General features: G+C 42.9%; 1 protein-coding gene across 3 annotated transcripts; it reads right to left on the bottom strand.

Annotated features, from left to right (window-relative positions):
* Positions 1-658: 658 nt before the first annotated feature.
* On the bottom strand, positions 659-21044 carry pdcd4a (programmed cell death 4a). Of its 3 annotated transcripts, none has more exons than XM_042084763.1 (12): positions 20815-21044; positions 20560-20676; positions 12014-12313; positions 11680-11777; positions 9492-9605; positions 8927-9148; positions 8722-8819; positions 8251-8365; positions 2373-2480; positions 2046-2156; positions 1726-1865; positions 659-1401 (listed from the first exon to the last, which is right to left on the bottom strand). In XM_042084763.1, the coding sequence occupies exons 2-12, from the start codon at positions 20603-20605 to the stop codon at positions 1350-1352; spliced, it is 1404 nt and encodes a 467-aa protein (XP_041940697.1). In that variant the 5' UTR covers positions 20606-20676; positions 20815-21044; the 3' UTR covers positions 659-1349. The 3 variants fall into 3 exon arrangements, with proteins under 3 accessions (XP_041940697.1, XP_041940696.1, XP_041940698.1); XM_042084762.1 differs by having other exon boundaries at positions 20560-20680; positions 20815-21043; XM_042084764.1 differs by lacking the exons at positions 20560-20676; positions 20815-21044 and adding an exon at positions 14904-14931.
* Positions 21045-21246: the final 202 nt, after the last annotated feature.

Genomic DNA, 21246 nt, shown 5'->3' with positions numbered 1-21246 from the left:
AAGCTTACTACAGGCTGTTTATTGCTACAGGAGACACACACACTCGGGAAACAACATTTGCATTTTGTAAACAAGCATGGTGGTTGACGCAAATTATTAACCATTAAAAACCCACCACCCCCAGCCCCTTTGCATCATCAAGGACTCGTGCACTGGAGAGCCTCTACATGCCGCTCAATTCACACAGACTGCTTCTCCATTTGGGGGGTGGTGTTTGTGTGTGTGTGTGTGTGTGTGTGTGTGAGGGGAAGGGGGTGCCTGCTCAGAATGCGTTTTTAAAATGTTACATATTTTTTGAACCTACAATTGGTATGTCAGATTTAAATTAATTAGGACTGTAAATAAGGATAGTATGTGAAATTACTTCTTTGTTCATAGCGTTCTCATAGGACGAAAATCCAGCATTCATTTAGAAAAGATGAAAATGGTGAGGGCTTCAGACCAAGTGAATTGACATACAGTTTACAAAAACAGATTTGGTTTGGATCTGGTATGTGATCTTCAGTAATAAAAAATACTATTTCACAGTTTGACATCTTATTTTGGACTGGGCCTTAAGGCCTTCTACTGACAGCAGTAATTAAATCAAAGAGGAAGAGCTGATCCCTATATAAGTGAATATAACACCCAAAGGTGTTAAACCATGGCCCAGAGATTGGGTTCTCAGGAACAAAGTACATTTTTAATGTCCAGGTGCATTTCTTCCATTCATTCATTTGTTTTTTTTGTTTTTTTTTTTCAAAAATATGTTTAAGTGCTTTTTTGCGTTATACATGCAAAGCAAAGAACAGAACAAAACATAGAGGACATCACTGTAGCAAAGCAAACAGAAGCCAAGAAAATAAAACGAAAAAAAAAAACAAAAAGAAAAAACACCCTTAACCCTTCAAACCCTGACACCAGGGCCCAGAGTCATCCCCACCCTGTCCTCAATCATCCTCTCCCCAGCTAAACCAAGCCAGAGGCCTGTATCTCACACAACCCACACAAGGGAGCCTGGAGGGGCCACCAGCCCATTCCCAACAATACAAATGAGAAACCAAAACCAGTAAGGACCCACAAAGCCCTCTCCAAAACCAAACTTCTTTTTTTTTTTTAACAAAACAAAATAAAATATGAACAACACCGGAGAGAAGATAACGGAGGTGTTCCACAGGCTCTCCTTGAGCAGGTCGGCCTTCAGCTGCCGACATGGCTGGGGTGGATGTGTGGGGCGGCTGTGGATGGAGGTGGTGCTGCTGATGACAGAAGGCAGGAGAGTGGAGTCTGACGACACCCCTAGCCTACCCAGCCTGGGACCTGGGGAATGGGCTAAGGGGGTGGGAATGCCAGATCACACCGCCCCCAGTTTAGCTCTTGACGAGCCCGCCGTCACCCTCACTCACAAAGCGTTTACGCCCCCTGGTGGAGGCCAGCAATCATGTCAGTGATCACATTCATACCAGATTCACATATGACTGCACTTCCATCTTTGCTATACTTGTCATTTATATACTATATTGTGGCAAAATACATTTCATGGTTAAATTTAGTGTACCTAAATCATGATCATGCAGCCTTTATACAGCAATGTTTTCTAGGTGATTATGCATTGACATAGATAAGTCCACATTTGCAAATAAGAATCAATCAGTCAATTTTCCATCATAAATCACAAAAGCTTAGAAACAATCTGGATTTGAAGTACTCTTTTAGACACAGCATATGGCCTTGTATGACACCAACCTGGAGGGACAGGCATCTCTCAGTTGTTTGGTAATGACGGACTCTTGGTAGCAGAGGTCCACCAACGACTCCATGATGGAGTGGGCATGAGGTACATCCAGGTTGATCTCTGGGAGTTCATCATACACTCTCTCGAAGCCCTGCGGGGAGAGAACAAGAGCATCTTGATGTCTAGTCCATTTCCATCACATGATATTAAACATGCTAGAAAGGTCTGCCATACTAATGTGTAATTTGACTAATTACAGCTACCCACTCGAAATGAGTACATTTTCTATTGATGGTGATCAAGTGAATGAATTGTGTTCACACAAACTAACCCGATTCATCTGGTCCAGTGTGATCAAGCCCATTTTCCAAAAGGCCTGAAGAAGTTTGACCATCATCTGAATAGCCTTATCTCCTGTGGACTCCAGAACCATGATCACAGCCTGCAAAGCCCAGGTTATCAGTATGGATAACAGCTGATAACAAACATGTACTGCCACTGTCCAATTCCTTCACTTGCCACAGGGGCAGTGTTATGTATTTACTATTCAGCTGTTGGACAAGCTACAAGAAAAACAATTTAATTTGTTCAAAGGTCAAAACTGGTATCCTGATAAAAGGAGGCAGTATTTTACCATACGGATGACATTGTTTTTTACCTCATATACAAGTTCATGGTGGAAGTGGGGCACCTCCAGATCTCTGAGGCAGCGCTCAGCCTCAGGTAGGTCCCCGGAGACCAGGTACTCCTTCAGCAACAGGTTCATCTGGAACACACAAACGGCCTTGCATCAGCACTGCACACTTGTTTGCTTAGCGACCCAGACAATCTTATCTGCTTCGGCCCAGAGTACTTAGTGGCCTTCAGCTTTTTCAGATGTCCTCTATGGCACACCAAGTATGCAGGCATTTCTGCCAAGAGGGAAGCAATAAATTGAAAAGGAGTCATTGTGGGTGGACATAATCACTGCACCCAAAACCACAAACTTCTTTTTGTCACAGCCCTCACCTCCTCTATTGAAGCGATTGTATTCTGAGTCACATTTGTTTTGTACATCTGTGTAGGTAGCCAGCATAGAGCATCTAAATGGGATTGAAATAGCACTGCTGAAATTGTGCATCAAATGCAGTGGGCCAGAATCACTTGCTGGAGGCCACATGATCATGCATTCATGGAGGACCCCACAGAGTCTGTCTGTAACAAATCTCAGATGCCTCTCGGGGAGCACCTCAAAGGAAGTACTGACCTCTTAAGAGGCTCTGCTTACGAGACCAGACCAGACCCCAACAATCCCTTGAAGAATGTGTCCCAAGGAGCAGAACCACCCCCCTCAATCCATCTTTCCAAAACATTCCACTCATCCTTTATTAATCAAGGCAGACGCCATTCTGTGCAATAAAGTAGGCAGGGCAATGTACTTATGCTTGCTAATCTAGCTGGAGTAGACAGTGTTTACGGTCTTATATGGGAGCACTTATATGGGCACAGGAGGATAAGATAGCTCTTAGACAGCCCAGCACTCAGATTAGGCAAGGCACATAGGACTACAATCTAGAGCTCAGGTCTGTCCACAGATGGCATTATGTGGCAAAACAGTGGCCAAAGCACAGGTCCTTCCCTTTTTGTTTCATTAGTCAACCCATAGGAAGTCTGAGTAGCCTCATTCTGGACATTCAGGGGTGTGATTGGCAAAGGTAAAAAAAAAATGTACGAAGCTGTTTTTAAGCTACTGCACCAGGATTGTGTAGGCTAACCGGCTACAACACTAGTTTTAAAAGCGCACACACTAAATGGAGAGCTAAGGTTAAAATGCGGACTGTGCCTTTAAATTGGCGACTTTTTATCCATCAGCACAATGCTACAGTAGGCTAGTAAGACGTTTACTAAGTACGCCAAAGCTTTGATCTCTTAGCACCGTCACCATAACGTTACGTAGTCTCATTTTCATCATGGTGAGGAGATGGCATCCTGAAATATGTTTTAGACAAGGGGCGCAAGGTTCACCGAGGTGAACGGCTGGACAAAAAGCGTAAATGACAAGGTAAACTAAACAATGTACCGTATTTTCCGGACTATAAGTCGCTCCGGAGTATAAGTCTCAATAGTCAAAAAATGTGTCATGAACAGGAAAAAAAACATATATAAGTCGCAGTAGACTATAAGTCGCATTTATTTAGAAATGTATTTCACAAAATCAAAAACAGAGACTATGTAAATGGACTATTGAGGCCAAAAAGATTAATGTTAATGAAGACGAAGGAGTGAAGGCAGCCAAGAGGAGGGCCGGAAGGTCTAATTGTAAAGCAAAAGATTCACTGAAATAAAATGCCATGTGGTACACCAAAATTTAGCTAAAATGTGGAGAATACAATGAAATCAAGCATTTTGGGCAATGTGGAGTCACAAGCTCGCAGCAGATTAAATGTTCATGAGAGAGAAAAAGATGGTTTTAAAAGGACGTGACCGAAGCAAGCCAGGCATAGACCTATAGGCCCGAAGGTAATTGTAAAGCAATTTACAAAAGATTCACTGAACAAAAATGCTGATACAGTACATGAAAATTTAGCTAAAAATGTGGAGAATGCAATGCAATCAAGCATTTTTGGCACAAGCTGGCAGCAGATTAAATGCTCACGAGAGATAAATAGACGGTTTTAAAAGGACGTGACCAAAGCGCAAACCAGGCGATCGGCCTATAGGCCCGACAGTAATTATAAAGCAATTTACAAAAGATTCACTGAACAAAAATGTTGATGTGGTACATGAATAATTTAGCTACAAATGTAGAGAATGCAATGCAATCAAGCATTTTGGGCAATGTGGAGTGAGAAGCCGGCAGCAGATTAAATGCCCACGAGAGAGAAAAAGATTTTAAAAAGAAGTGCACAGACCAATAGGACGTGCAGACCAAAGCTGCAGCAAGCAGGTGATATTTAGAAATTTATTTCACAAAATCCAAGACCAAGAACAGATGTAACTGGATACATAGAGGCCAAAAATATTGAGAATGTTAATGAAGACGAAGGAGTGAATAGCGGCAAGAGGCAAGCCGAAGGCTGCTGACGAGTGCCCGCACTAATTGTAAAGCAATTTACAAAAGATTCACTGAACAAAAATGCTGATGTGGTACATAAAAATATAGCTAAAAATGTGGAGAATGCAATGCAAGAATATATTGGCACAAGCTGGCAGCAGAAGAAATACTCGGCTGGCCACCTCCGAGAGAGCGAGAGAAAAAAATATGCGCATTTAAAACCAGGGCCTAAATTTCAGCATGGGATTGCGGGTATTGCGCATAAGTTAATAAGTATTGAGCATAATAATAAAAGTCCCACAACTCCATCATAATGAGAGAAATAAGGCATCCGCTTTCATTTATCCATGGAAGTGTGTTGTGCTGAAATGGAAACCTTATTCCGTATAGCCAAAGAGGTCTACGATAGCCTAAATGTAGTTATTTTTTCAATTCTGCATGGTTTACTTTTTTATAAAATACGTAGGCTGATGCCTGGCAGCAACAATTGTGTTTAAATGTAGGTTACTGCTTCAGCCTCTAGCAAGCTCAGAAGGGGGCGGCATGCAACTGGTAGCTTGAGAGCAACATGTTGGAGACTCGTGGTGTAAGACAATGACTTTTCATTGGCAACAATATTAAACCAACCAACAATATAAAATATTAAGAAGAGCTCTTTTATGAGTTAAATTGAAACAAAATGATTACTGGCCTTTATTTGTCCGAATCTGAGGCCCGGCTATAAATAGAATCCCGGCCATAATTTGAGGCTTTAGGTATGCACGTGTGCTTCAGGCATAGCCTACCTAATCTCTGACTGAAAGTGCACAGAACTTGTGCATTTGAGAGCGCTCTCTCGCGGCTAGACAGTTATGTTTCATGTAGGGTTCATGTCAGTTAATATGAATTAACAACATGTTCAATTATATATTTTTTCATATACAAGTCGCACCTCGGAAAATACGGTAGTAGGCCTAAGGTAGACAGGCTTTGTGGTTAAAACTATGAAAACCTGTAAGGTTAGTCTGTCACAGTTAACTTCAAGCACAGCTTACACGCGCAGCATCACGAGATTCATTATCGGAAAATCCTGACAGCGAACCCGATGCAAAGCCAAAACGAGAAAAAAAAACTTCACACATAATGTCTTTAAATCAATTTGTTGACATGTACTGTTTCATGGCTCCTGCTGAGAAACTAGTTCGCCACACACACGCTGATCAACGCGTCCCGACTACTTTCACTTTCAATTAAATAAACGGAATAGGCCCACTAGGCTACTTGCGGCGGCGTGATATTCGGAAAGATGTGAAACACAAAACCCGTCGTCATTGTCAGCGGCCTGTTATAACAATGGCCTGACTTATACAGAAATATAGTCTACCTCTCACCCACAGACCCCCCCCCCCCCCCCCCCCCCCAAAAAAACTCATCGGATCTATACGAATTGTGTAGGTCTCATTTTCAAGTCGGAATTCCGTTTAAAAACGGAAGAATCACACCCCTGGGACATTTCTTGCTCTGGGATACCACCACAGGCCTGCTCTACTATCACCTTACAGAAGGGAGGTGTGGAGGAGGGTAGTCTACAAATCTGAAAGTGGACAGCCATATATGTCCACCATCTCAACTTTGGGGGGGGGGGGGGGGGGGGGGGGGGGGGGGGTGCTGGCATGAAATTGTAATATTTTCCAGAACTTTCCAAACAACCGGATCTTATCGGAGTAGCAAAGTGCACAAGTGTTGACCTGCTAATAGCCCCAGAGCAGCATTCTCAGATACCCTGGGGGCTTCATAAGATGGGTTCCACTGTAGCCCTATAGAGGCTGCTGAGTACAGGCAGGTTGGAGAGCCAGGAAATCACACTGGCAAAGAGGCTGGTACAGAGACAAGTTATGCAACCACAGAAATAGCTGGCTCTCCCCGCCTCCACCTCAGAAACAGAGCCTGGTAGGCCAGCTGGTAGCTTTTGCAGAGGCTGTCTAGGCTGCAGAGCGCTTGTTTGTTTTGGTGGGGTGCTCAGGTTAGGTTGTGCGTGGCAGCCATGAGTTTGTTCAGTCCTTTGAGGGTGAGTGGACAAGGACAGCCCTTTGTTTACCACTGTATAGACCGGAAAGGACACCTCACTCGGAAAGACGGAGAGAAAATTCTGCTGACGTAAACATTCAAAACAGATCTGCCTGTGGCTACTCTCCCTGCATGCATTTCACTCCTGTTTACATTACATAACAACAGAGCCATGGAAGCCAAATGCTGCACAAATGGTTTTCACTTAAGGCCGGGGGGGGGGGGGGGTTTAAGATGAACCACACTAAAAGGCCCTATGAAACCTGTTTTTTTCTTGTTGGTTTGTTTTGTGGGATTCCTTGTTTTCAACTTGATTATTATAAATGTACTAAGGACAAAGGCAACTGTGATTTTACATAAAGTTTTTATCTATCTAGGTGATTTTGTAATAGGGTTGTTAGGTAGCAATGCTAGTATAACCATAAAGACAAGTATAGTTTTATTCAAATGGCTAAACTGCAGAGATCTTTAAGGGGAGATTAACTGCCTTTTTAACTTCTGTCTCTGGTTCCTGGACTTCTACTGAGTCAGTATACCACCCGAGTTATAATAGTCTATGTACATTATAAGTCATTCTAAGAGCCAGTTCTAGTCTAGGAGTTTCTGTATTTCCTGTTAGGTCACAATGCATAAACATACGTCCATTCATCATCACTGTGGCACTCTATCCGTTTTAAAACCACTGAACAAGTTGAAATTTACTGAGTCGTTTCATTACCTTTGGCATCAGTGTCACTACCAGGTGCAGGCAAAAATGTTTCCTAGAACACTATTGAATGCATTTTGCACATGCCATTTTATTCTCCATTTAAATGACATTCTTGTTTTACCAATTTCCTGAATTATATGATTCGGCCTGGATTTCTCACACAGTGGCATTGGGCCTTAATTATGGTATGCCATATATATGCCATTTATTTATAACTACTTGCAGAGGTGAGGAAAATGAAAGAAAGGCCAGAAATGAAATGTCATGTCTGCAACTATAAGACAACGGCTAAGCATTCAATTGGTTTATGTGCATTAAGTTGATTTAAGCACAAACACATCTTTTTTCTTTTTGTTTATGTGCATTAAGTTGATTTAAGCACAAACACATCTTCAGACTTCACAGTATGAAGACTACCAGGACCAGACGGCTTTTTCAGTCCCCACCTCCATGTCCCAGAATAACAGGATTTGGGAAACCTCACACAAATCACTGGCTACTTTCCAGTTGTCAGTGAGAAATTTCTATCTGCAAGTAAGGTCATCGTTTCATCCCAATTCTGTTTAGTTGTTTTTTTAAATGTTTCTTCATAACACCAATTTCATCCTCATGACAATGCTTAGACTTAGAGTTGATGCAGTCAATTATATGGTTCTCATATGGTCAATCTGGTTACATTTGGTCAAATGTGAACCTTCATATTCCCATCCCCACAGCCAGCGGCCGTTGTTCCATAAACTCCCTTACCTCTTTGATGAGATGTTTCACAGGTCTCTGGCCACCTCCCACTCCCCACACATTATCTAGCCTTACAATTTCCTTCTTCATGGAGAGGAGGACAGCTGCTCTGTCCAGCGCAGCTCTAGGGAGAGACACACACACACACACAGAGTTAACCACTGTTTTCAGCATTCATCCCATATCCCAACGGTCTGGGATACGTTCTGGTCTACGTACTTAGACTTGACAGATATTTGTAATTCAGACAGCATGTCTTTGAATATCATTAAATAAAGAGGAATGCAAGCCTTTGATTTTAGGCTCTGTAGGCGAGAGCCAACAGGACCCTTCCTGGCATGAGGACACATCTCTCCTCATCTCACTCTTCCTCATCTCACGGTTAAGCTCTCAGCTCTGCCACAGATCAGTTATATGACATACAACACAGCCTTGTGTTAGATGGCACCTCCATGTACCAGCCAACCACTCTTGACTGACCTGGCATGGTCACAGTCCACTTTGCCTTTGTAATGGTCGAGGAAACTCATAGGGAGCACATGGTCAGCGATGGCTCTGGCTATGAACTGGCCCAACATCTGCAGACACAGCAGTGAGACCAGTCAGCATTCATGCGGAGAAAAACAGTTAAGCCCCATGGCCTTATCTTAAGCTTCCCATCTTCTGCTGCCTGAGGTCCTCCTACCTGTGTGGCATCAGGCGTGTCCAGGATGAGGTCAGGCAGTTCTTTGAGCATTCTGTCAAAAGCGCGCGCCATGTCGCGATCAGAGAGACTCTTTCCGGAGAGATCCGACAGCAGGCGCGAGGTGAGCTCCCTGTGGCTAGCTTTGCCTTCCAGAGACAAAGACACAGCCATTGAGGAGAACTCGTACTTGTGTGGCCCTAAATTCAGCTCCTTCAGCAACATCTGAGGGGGACACATGGTCGAAAAAAAGCATATATATATATTCTTTTTTTTTTTTTTTTTAAAAAGCACATAAGGAAATACACATCCGCTCCTGCACACAGACGTAGGGTCTCAGTCTTAGGGTCTCAGCACTACCTTATGGGTTTATACAGTGTGTGTGGATGAGTTTTTCCAGTTCTTATTTGCCTGATGAAGATCTGCGGAGATCGAAACGTTGCCTTTTTAGAATAAATAAAGTATTTCTTGGAGCCCATATACAGTGTGAAGACCATCTCCTTCTCTCTCTATGTGTAGACGAGTCCCACTGGAGCCTGATGTAGTGTCTGAGGTTGCTGCTGCTCACCTGCACTTCTTTGGTGTCTCCGTGCTCAAAGTACTCCTGCACAATGGGGTTGACCATCTTCTCCAGCTCCTGCTCATTCAACTCTGGCACCACTTTGGCGAATATGGTGTCTCCCTATTGGTACATGCACACACATGCACACGCACACACACACACACACACACACACACACACACACACACACACACACACACACACACACACAGTGAAATATCTGTGACTAATGGACAGAGACACATACATTCTACTACAAAGTTGACATAAAATGTTGTATTTTTCATTGTAGCTTCATGTATGTTGACACTTCTAGGTTAATAATATGAAATGTCGCTGCAGTGAACTCATAAAAAGATGGCATGGTGAAACATCTGTGTCAACTGAACAACTTTTAACTCAAATACAAATGATAAGCTCTGAGGTAAGTGGGAACACAACAGCTGAGGCCCCCTTCCAAGGTTAAGGCAGAGAACACAGTTATCAAAGCTCTGATAGGAGTGATAAAATATGAGTGTTTTGTGGCTACGTATGCCTTTTTTACCCAGCAGCTGGAAACCAGGAGGAAATCAGAGGAAAGAGCCTCCTCAATCTATTGTTTTGACCTGCTCTGAAAAGCAAGGGCACTCTTTAAAGAAGGGAAGAGTCCGCTGCACTCTAAAGGGCTTGGTCGTTTCCAAGCCACTGACTCACTTTCCTGTTTTCCCTTTTCTTCTCTGAGGCAATAGCTCCGACGGGTTAGGCAGAGTATATGTTCCAAGTCGTACACACACACACCTGGACGCATGAGGAATGAAAAGGTCCGAACAAAATAGCACACAAATATCGAAGGCTGGAATGTAGGTCTTCATTTCGAAATACAGCACATTAAACGTACAGAATCAGCAGACATATGGGGGTTTCATGTTCTAAGTTCAAAGATAATAGCAGAGTGAACCATGGCTAGAGGCTCTATTTATTTCAGATAATATAAATATATGCATGTACTGTAAATATGTAACTGACAAGTAGAAAGAACCCTTTCCTATAAAACCTTGTGCCTGTGGAAGAAATGCACTGAAAACAGCTGTGGAATGAATCTAAAACATCTGAAATAGTCAGAGAGATGCACCCTGCACCTCAAACCCGACCACATCCGAGTCCATTGCAGCAAACACATAAATCGCTGTGAGCATTCCCAAATTGAGAGAGAAATGTGCTGAAATGAGGGCCGCTGAAACGGTTTGGCCGCTCACACACTAAATAGCCTCATACACTAATGTGACAGTGCGTGAATGCTGTCCATTCTTGCAAGCGCACAGAGGGCCTCTGGGACAGCCCCAGACAAACAGCACACAGAGAGGGGCTGAACACGGCTGATGCCACCCTTGTCTGGCCGCACAATGTCAGCCTGCGATGAGCTTGTGTCTCTGCACTCAGCAATCAGCCGGCAGAACAGGCATCAGCAGGTTTGTATTCGGACCAGGCAAAGGATCTGACCCAACAAACCGGGGAAAACAAGAGTGGGTTGTGATGAGTGGTCAATTTCTTTCCACAACAAAGCTCTCCCTCAAACCAGCCACCAAAGCTCCTGCCACCTCCACAGTTACAGCAGAGGCCATATCTGTCGGGGGTCATCAGGCCATATAGCCTATAATATGTCCATATTGTATCGTCCATCGCAATCTTTTACTGTACACATCTTCAAATACAAATTAAGGGGACATCGCCCAACCCTATTTGACAAATTCATTTTCTCTAAGGCATGGTGCAACACTAAAAAAGCCTACAATTACTTAGAATCTGCCCAATGGACATGAATGATCAAATTTATTTAAATTCTGGGCCAATTAATGATACTTTACCTTAAGCACTAAGCACTGTACGTACAAGTAAAACAGGAGTGGCTTGTCAACATGTGAACCTGACCAAGTTTGTTCATCTCTTGCAGTCCATCACACAAACCTGGTAGGCACGTGCTTCACTAAATAGAAACACGTAACCCATGGATCCCCATGAGGGCCTCTACCCTGGGCTCCTCCTCCGGAGAGTGTCACTGTGCATCTAGCAATGCAAGACAGTAATAGGAAATGGTGGGACTATTACCATGGTAACTAGCATTTCCTAGCCATCGTGAATGCCTCACAAACACACCATTTGATCATCGAGGATCATTTGAGTGAGGGTCACAGTCTGCAGCGTGTCCATTACTTACCTGTGCAACTTCATCGTAGTTGGGGTCCTTGGCGTCTGGCTCCTCCATCTCATAGACCATACCTGCAGCTCCCCACACCCCCTTTCCTCCAGCACCACCTAATAATAAGAGGAGAGGACCTCACTTCTGGATGGTGTTAAACAAAAATTAACACTTTCCCATTAATAAACTAAAAGCTTTTTTTACATTGGACTTTTCTTCTAGTCTTAGACTGGGCTTAAACTATTAAAATGCATGCACCACAGCAAATACTAAAATTCTAAATGTCCTAAAACCTTAGGCTTAAATGCATAGCTCTCCAACTAGAAGGGTTGCACCATTCGCCAACTCAGACCTTTTTTAGGCAGGCCCCGGCCTTTGCCAGTTCTGGACTTGCGGTCATTGGCGTTGATTTTGCCCTTGGGGCTGTGGGGGTCAGCTCCCAGCTCGCCACTGATGGACTCTGAGAGCGACTCCCGGGTGGAGTCTCGAGAGGAGGACTTGCGCAGGCGGCGCTTGGCCTTGGCTTTGAGGCGGGCCTCGTGCAAGGCCTTCTCCTGTGGCGTCCAGTTCCCGTTCACCTCCGTCTCGTTTAGCAGCTCATCCCCGAGGGAGCCGTCCGCCTCGCCCCGCTCCTGATCGAAGGAAAACACACCTACAAGAGAGGACAGAACCCAGTGAGATTCACATGCTCAACTCCAGTCTAAAAAGAGAGGACAAAACTTCTTGTGAAGCTCTAAGAAAAAAAAAAAACAGACAGCCAATCAGAATCAACCAAATGTCAGATGTCACATTCATCAACATGAGGAGGGACTTTCTGATCATTGGTTAGTTATCATTAGAGTTATCTTTATTGTTCCTGGTGTGAACAGCCCTTAATAATTAGGCTAAATAACATGACCTCCTTTCCTGATGTTTACGAATGGATTATTAGAAAAGCCATCGTAGTGAAACCAGCCTTTCACACTTAACAGACAGAGAGCATTTCCCTGTCAGTCTGCACGCGGAAAGTAGACAGACCTAGTTTGGAGTGTCAGGTGATGGTGTGTCACATACAGAGAAGAGCCCCAAATGGTCATGCAAGTTGTTGCAGATTAGAATAGTGGAAAACTTGTGAGAAAGCAAGCACACACACATACACACACTCACAGTCCAACAGGCTTGCCTTCCAAGCACAAATGGCATAGTTGGCACACATAAAAGGAAGCCAACTTTTCTGCTGATGTATTTTGGGATATGCTATTCAACTAGAGCTGGGATAAACGATTATTTTAGCGATTATTTATTCGATGCATCGATTAATCTAACGATTCATTTTTTCAGTCCGATTCGATTTCGATTCGATTATCTCCCCATTAATTGACTAATAGCAACTTATACATGTTGATTTACATATCTGAATGAAAAAAACATGAATTCCTTAACATTGGAATATAAGTTTATTGCTCTTAAGATTACAAAATAAAAGACTATAAAAGTGCAAAGTAATGCATTCTTAGTCAGAGGTAGCATTCAGTTCAGTTCAGTAGTGTATAGGTCTAATTGAGTGCCTGTCACTTTAAGACGACGTTCGTGAGGGAATCCTTGCAATTAACATTAACACAGTTAAAAGGCTGCTGATGTGTGGATGCAATTCATAACGTAGTTAGTTCAAATAACGGTTCGTACTTCTCCTTGGGACAAGCACTTTTGAGTCTTGGAAAACACTTTTCCCATTTACATCGGGATTTTGCAAACATTCAGTGTCAGAGTCAATAAAATGAGCCCTGCATGAATAACGAAATTGACAAACAGCTGTAAGCATGCTAAACTCAACATCCAAACAGTATTCTAACGTTAGCTTTGAGATACTGCTTGATTGCATAACTTTGCTAAGGTCTCATCACAACATAGTACATTGAGGAGACCAAACTAAGTAGAGTTAACTTTAATGCAGCAGTTTTGAACAAATTTGCACAGCATGGTCACGATGCTAAGCGGATTTAATATCAATTTAGCCCGCCGTGTTCTATGCAATGCTTCTATGTGGCAACAACAATCCTTCAACAATCGTGAATATTTTGTTAAATGCACATGCAGAGGAGGGGCAGCGGGCTTTTACAAGAGAGAGTGGCCGGGGCAAGGAAAGGCTGCGTGCGTGAAAAGTACAGCTCAATGATTTCGTGGCCCCCAGCCACAGATTAGTCAACGAATCGACGCGCATATTTTGCGTCAACGTATTTTTTGTGTCGACGTCATCGATTACGTCGACGCGTTGTCCTAGCGCTATATGCAACCCTGATGTAGTTACATTTCAACACTTACTGTAGCTGGAGGCATTTACAAACAACCTGTCAAATAATTTGCCACATGCTTTATTACTGTGCCACATAGAGCAATGGAGAGAACGGTGTTCACAATGGGCATGTTTCTGCATGTCTGTCCGCTCTCATTCACTCAGTCAACCCAAATGCAAAGCAACTAATAAACAATGTGAACCATATTTGTCCACAACATGGCCACACGCAAAAGACTGAAATGACAATGGAGCGTCAACATTACACAGCGAGGGGAAAAAGCACACAGGTCACACAACCATGACTAACAGACTGACTAACAGACTGACTAAATGTCCGACTTCAGCAGGATCCTCTGCTCCACCTTCAAGGATCACATCCACTTTTATAGCCTTGTTTTATTAAGCTAGCCAAAGAATGGTGCAATACACTGTCCACCTGTCCAACTGGTCATCCATCCAGTGATAATGACGGCTCAAGGTTTCCTGTGTTTACCGAGCTAAAGGGAGAGACCGGGTTAAAGCTTTACCAGCAGAGGTCCGTGCGCCGTACTGGAAAGGTGGGGAAACACAAGCACAGCATGTGGGCCATACAGCATACAGTTGAAGGCTTGTACAGCTGTTTGTGAAATCTCAAGGCTTGCTGTGGTCTAAGGCCCAGACAAGCACAAGGTACCTCCACAGTGGACAATTTATGACCAAGACTAAAGGTTTCCACTGGGTATACAGGCAATTCTGGGCACAAACATAGCATGCACTCTGCACGCATTTCAGTGGCAGTTGGCGAGACTACAGACATGTTTTTCTTCCTTTTTTTTTTTTGCGGGGATGGCCCTGGCCGACTGAAACGCTGCACCTGTGCCATGCGTTCAGACATTAACGTGGACGAGGATCACGTCCAGAAAACGGCGATCGCTGCCTGGACACAACAGCAGCACAGAGACGCCTACACGGTCGCTACATGACTCACCAGCAAGCTCCATTCAGCAGCTACAGCACAACAAATGTCTTGCAGCACCGCTACCACTCAAGCAGCCCTTTCCAAACGAGAAAATCAACAAAAGCACTGAACTGATATCTGAGCCTGGAGCCAAGCAGGATGGGCCACATGCAGCAGAACTGCTGATAGGGCAATTTTCTCTCCCTCCGTACCACTAGAAGAAGGGGTGACTACATATGGCAGTGTAGGGCCTGCCAGCAGTCACATGGTTACTCCTTGTCAGCGAGGGACAAAAATCTCTCAAGCCGTAATGAATACCCCCTCGTCCAGCAGCAGACTTATGGCCTATAGATTACAGCCTGGCGTTTGGCAAGGCAGAGCAGAGCAGAGAGGGGGAAGAGAGAAAGAGACAGAAAGAAAGAAAGACTCTAACTTGCCAAAGTGAGTCAAGCAGAGAAAGAGAAAGATCGAGGGAACGAGACAGAAAGACAGACTCTAGATTTCCCATAGTGAGTCAGTTTTAACTCCAGAAGAAACAAATGTAAGGCTTCAACTCTGACTTAACACAGAACCCAAAACAAGAGCTCTGCTGGATAGGACAGGCCAAGCTGAGCAATAGTTTCACAAGGAGCTATCTAACAACACTCTGCCAAAAGGGTGTGTGCAAGCTAACATACATACTGTGCAAACACTGTTCTATGGAAGACACACATACATGATGATCAGGCGCGCACACACACATACATACACACACACACACACACACACACACACACACACACACACACACACACACTTCCTAAAAGAATGTGCTTCAACAAAGCCAGGACTTATTTTACATAAATACTAGGGCTGTCAAAATAACTGATTAATTTCGATTAATTAATTTGAGAAAAAATAACTGACTGAACTGAAAAAATAGTGCAGATTAATCGATTCCGTATGACCTTTAACCCTGAGCCGTTCTAGTCAGTAAAAATTAGACTGTAAAATGAAGGACAGAGAAGAAAACGTGCTGCCTGGATCATTGATTGGAACATTTACTTTTAAAAAATGGCCTGATGGTGTTGATAAAAATAAAGTGTTGAAAATAAAGTCCTCTGCAATGTCTGCAGCAAGGAATTTGCATATCACCGGAGTTCATCAACTCTATAGTTGCACATCAATGCAAAGAAATAAGTGTTGACATTGAGGGGAGTGTGAATTTATTTTTGTGTCCCCTAGGTTATATCTGTGGCCTGAATTGCCTTGTATGTGGAAAAAAAAAAAAACTTCTTCCCGAAGCACTTTTGAATTTATTTCAGCATATTAGGTCATATCATAGATTATTATGGCAATTATTTGAACAGTGAAAATAATAATAAAAGAGTTTTTGAACTTTAATATCACTAATGGTGATTATTCAATAATTCATTTGAATTTAAATATTTAAAATACTTTCACAGCAAAAATTATATATTATATATGCGATTAATTTAGATTAATTAATCACAGAGTATGTAATTAATTAGATTTTATTTTTTTTATCGATTGACAGCCCTAATAAATACATTTTAAGTACACGATTCTAATACCCACCGTGCTTTCCAGTAACCCAATGAAAAGGGGTGTACAAAAATAGCATTTTATTAAATTAGTCAGGTTATTTTGTTATTTGTCTGATTTAACAAATCTCTAAATGTTCAAAAGTTTAAGATAATATGCCCTCCCATGCTACACAAGCCTTGTTTCCTGTGACTCTGCATTTGCAAATGTGTGTTCCCTTTCCTTGTGGGCAGCCATGGCCTACTGGTTAGCGCTTCGGACTTGTAACCGGAGGGTTGCCGGTTCGAACCCCGACCAGTAGGCACGGCTGAAGTGCCCTTGAGCAAGGCACCCAGCACCGCTGTTGATGCAGGCAGCTCACTGCGTCGGGAATAGTGTGTGCTTCACCTCACTGTGTTCACTGTGTGCTGACTGTGTTTCACTAATTCACGGATTGGGATAAATGCAGAGACCAAATTTCCCCTCACGGGATCAAAAGAGTATATATATATATACTTACTTATACTTTAGAACTTTTTAAATAGCTCTACAATATGGTGAAACAGTTTTCACTGAAATTTGTTTTGCATCCCCAAGCAGCTTGTTCAAGAAAAATGAGAGTGTGTATATTTGGATTTTTCTTTGACCATATAGTGCAAAGGTCTTAGGTTTATTATGACATGGCTACAATCCAAAAAAAACCCTCAAAAGGCATGTTCCCAAAAGGATATGAAAACAATTCTGATTGTTGCCCAGAGGAAAGTGACACGTTAGATGTCACAATCATCTAAATATTTCCACCAAGTTACAATAGAAGAGATCAATCCAAACCTGGACACAAGCAGGTCTGTCCAACACAAGACACACTTTTTTATGTTGGGTACACAGGAAGCTGTCTTCACACACCGATTTTAACCACATGAGCACATGCCTTCCAGTCCTCTTACTGCCCTACCCTACTACTCTCACTGTAAACAACTCAAGAGTCCCTCCCCTCCCACTCACTCTCCAGAACAGCAGCCTGCTGGAGAGCTCAAACTCATTTGCTGAATGTCAGCCTACAAAACCAGGCCAGAGTGCACACACAATGAGCACAGAGTGTAGAAGCAGGGAATAATAAAAAAAAACACCAGTCAATCTTGTTTTGGGATCACTGCAGCTCATTTTTATTTGCAGTGTTATTTTTTGCATAGTTCAAATAACAATGACTTAAGACTTAAGCACAGTTTGGCTTTGCAAGACCCTCCCAAAGAGTATAGAACTACCCACCATCCTTTGAAAAGCAAGATGTGTACAGCCACATGCCTCCCGCTCTGGACTCACTTGTAAAATTATGCTTGATCACCGCCTTTGAGTTAAACATCTACTGCATGCACTTAAATAACAAAACAGCCATGACAACAGATTGCCCATTTATCCTGGGGTGTTTTTAAAGATAGCTATCTTTGGGCTGGATGTGGGGGTGATGATTTTGAGTCCTAGGGCTGGCTGGGTGTGGTAACCAGACTCCGGAACGTGTGTCTTTAATCCGTGTGGAGCAGATAACCACCCACAGATTAGGCCGCCTCTGCACCTTCCCCATCAAGTGCTCATGTTGCTCTGGCCTTTGCTGGTGCACAAAGCGCTCTCCCACTACATGCACTGCAAGTCCATAATACCTGCAGTTAATCCAAGTGTCTGACAGTGGCATGCTGCCAAATACGGTACGCATATGGGCTGTTACTCGGTCAACACAGCGAACCTGGGGGTGGGGGTGACCCTCTGAAGGAAGTTGACCAACAAATGGCAACAGTATTCTCAACTGTCAGTGTCTTAACTACAGTAGGAAACTGGAGCAAAGCTCTCTGTTGGCACCTGGGAGCATTGGATCGACCCACTACCCTATACAAGAGCAGTGTGCTGTGCACTAAACTCAGAGGCGCAGCTCTTTACGACTGACTGTATCAGTATGACAGAGAAGGACATCACCCTTCTGCACTCTGCAAACATAAACAGTTGTCCTAAAAGCAGTCCCATAGAGGCATTGCAGGGTGTGGTGGGTGTGGCTGACCGGTGGTCTAACTGAAAAACACAGGGTCATGACCTGATGGAATACAAAAGCCTTCACAGATGAACACCACTGATGCATACATCTTCATATACTGTATGCAATCATCCCATGAATCACCAGCTCCTGGCCTTTAGATATCTTTCTATAGACATTATCAAAAATCAATTAGGGAAATGTTACAAAATGTTCAAGGCTGTTCCATTCTCTAGTTGCCCCCAGAAGACTAGACGTAGACGACTGGAGCAAGGGCAGCGTGTGACACACATTAAGCGTATTCATTAGTCCATGGGCAAATCAGGCTTGACATTTGTGTTTGTGCACGCTCTATTATGCTCTCAAGCATACATTTACCTCAGCTGTTACGCAAATGGTCTAAGCAGGTAAAATGGTGGGACACCCGATTGAAAAGTTGGAAAATCTAAATATTAAAAACAAACACAGTACAAAGTTTTATGTAAAAGTAATTTTACCACAAATAATCCAAAGGAACACAACAATATCTCCAACAAGTATAGTAGATTTGTACTGTGTTCTTTGTTGAATCTAGAACATAGGTTCGTACAGTTAAAGATTAAGCAAACTATGGCTGAAGACATGCACGATTCAATTATTCAAGGATGAATTGCATTGACTCATGGCTTCTATGATTACATGTCAACACCATACCACCACCATTATCTATTTAAGCATGCCCGTCTATCTTTGCATAGGCCAAAACAAGTTCACTGATAGTGCCTAGCCAGGCCTTCAAGCATTGACCACATTAACGTTATAGGTTGGACAAATATAACACTGGGTGTGAAAGGAATACGCTTGTGACATTAAACATCAAAACGGAGCAACCCCAGAGTAGCTATGCATCTGAAATCATGCCTAATGGTTGGTCGAATTACTCGACCTACACAACATTGATCAATTTAGCAGCAGAAACATTACAAAATGTATAGTGCAATAAGATACATCCTTTATGTAACCAACGAGTACAAGGAGTGTACACTATGTTACGTTACGTAATCTATATTGGTCCGTATAGCGATATATATTCGCCTGCGTCACTTAATCCAGAGAGGCATGAGTAGTTCATAGCAGAGTGAATCAATTGTAAACAGAGGTACAAAGACACCCAAACACATCGATATGTTGAACCATGTTAACATGTTTGAGTATGCTGTAGTAATGCACGATTTCAAGAACACCAACAGTGTTGCACAAAGAAGAGAAACAAACAAACGAGAAAGGCATTGCGGAAGTGAGTGGGAAGTATTACATGTGTATCACAGTGTAGTTATTGTTCATATTAACACCCCAACTAGAGCTGCCGCACATAACGTCAATTTCTTAGGTACAATCAACAAGGGTTGTGTTAAATTGCTTGCTCCAAATGGTAAAGGTCAGAACACATTTGGTGATTTGGCAAAGGGGGGGGGGAATAAAAATGTTTCGACCACAAAGCTGAGCTAGTTTCACTTCTACATAAACAATATGGTCAAAAATAGTCTAGAGCCAGGTCGATGAAATGACCGTTAGCTCGGAACTTGACATGAAATGAGCCCCAGTTAAGAACATTTACCAGCCTGCACAGCTTATGGTAATTCAAACGTTCTCCTGTTGACTGATGTGAAGAATGCTGCTACAACGACAGCTAATTGCATCAAGATTCAAGTGCGATCTTGCATTGACAATTTTACTCAACACTTGCAGAGACGGCAAAAAAACACAAACACAACTAGATGAAGGTAATATTCATCGAACGGTCCAGCCTACCGAAAGGGTTAAATCACCAAGCATGTTCTTGCACGTATTTTAACAGACGAAAACTGAGAAATGCTCTAAATAATAATGCACATATGAATTTTAAGGAAATGCAGATGCACTCGTTGCCTTTGGTGTGTGTTAAGATCACAGCTGACACCCCAAATGTTCGAGCAATCTAAACAGTCGATGTATGCGAGCACATGGTGGAGAGTGCATGCAACTGCAGCCCAACCTCTCCGAGACAATGGCTGGAGATTAATGTAATATTAGCGTAGGAGCATATATCTCATTCATGCACACCTCTAGACATGTCAGAGAGAAGACACACATGCTATATATGATTTAAAATAGGCTCACCATCGTGCTGAGCAGCTCCAGTCCAAGTCTCGACTTCGGTCGCCATTGCGTTCGATGCAAGCTAGCTGCTGACCGCGTGCTTGTTTATTGCTTGCTAGTTGCTTGCACTTCCAGCGTCTACCTGTCATAAAAATAAATTGTAATGTTATGTTCGCAGTTTTCATCATAATAACTCACTTATATGTTATAGTTACGATGCATGTTTTCGTGAAAATGGCAAACATTTCCATGTAAAACCTCATTTAACCACCTCACCTTTTCCTTAAACTCGACAAACAAATCGCACGTTAGGTGTTCTCCACAAATTATAAATGTTAGCCAGCTAGCTTACGTCCCTGAGCTATTTCACAAATCAAAAACAAAACACAAATATATACACTTGTGAACTACAACTAATTAAGCATTGATGTGGGGCAGAAGAACACTAGTAGATCGTGCACATTTCAAGACTGCGCTCTAGCAATACAAACAAAGTCTGTTTTTAACTTTGGAACGTCTGGAGAATATCACGTGGGGACAATGTGGATGGGGAGTGGTTGAAATAGGGGCAGGGACTTTGAAGTCCCGCCCAGTCAAATCGCAAGAAAACACAACGTGCTCAAAATAAATAAGTTAACGCTAAATATCGTCGTATTGTGATAGTTAGCCTTCTACCACCATGTCTATTTGTCGTCCCTCCAACTGAAG

The sequence above is a fragment of the Alosa sapidissima genome, chromosome 1, assembly GCF_018492685.1.
Source record: "Alosa sapidissima isolate fAloSap1 chromosome 1, fAloSap1.pri, whole genome shotgun sequence".
Classification (NCBI taxonomy): Eukaryota; Metazoa; Chordata; class Actinopteri; order Clupeiformes; family Clupeidae; genus Alosa; species Alosa sapidissima.
This window is presented reverse-complemented; position numbering and strand designations above follow the sequence as displayed.

Coding starts and splice junctions, on each gene's coding strand:
- pdcd4a (XM_042084763.1), bottom strand. CDS start 20,605: ATGGCGACCGAAGTCGAGACTTGGACTGGAGCTGCTCAGCACGATG. Junction 11,778..12,013: donor CCGGGGCCTGCCTAAAAAAG/GTCTGAGTTGGC, acceptor TCTTATTATTAG/GTGGTGCTGGAGGAAAGGGG. Junction 9,606..11,679: donor ACTACGATGAAGTTGCACAG/GTAAGTAATGGA, acceptor ATGTACCAATAG/GGAGACACCATATTCGCCAA.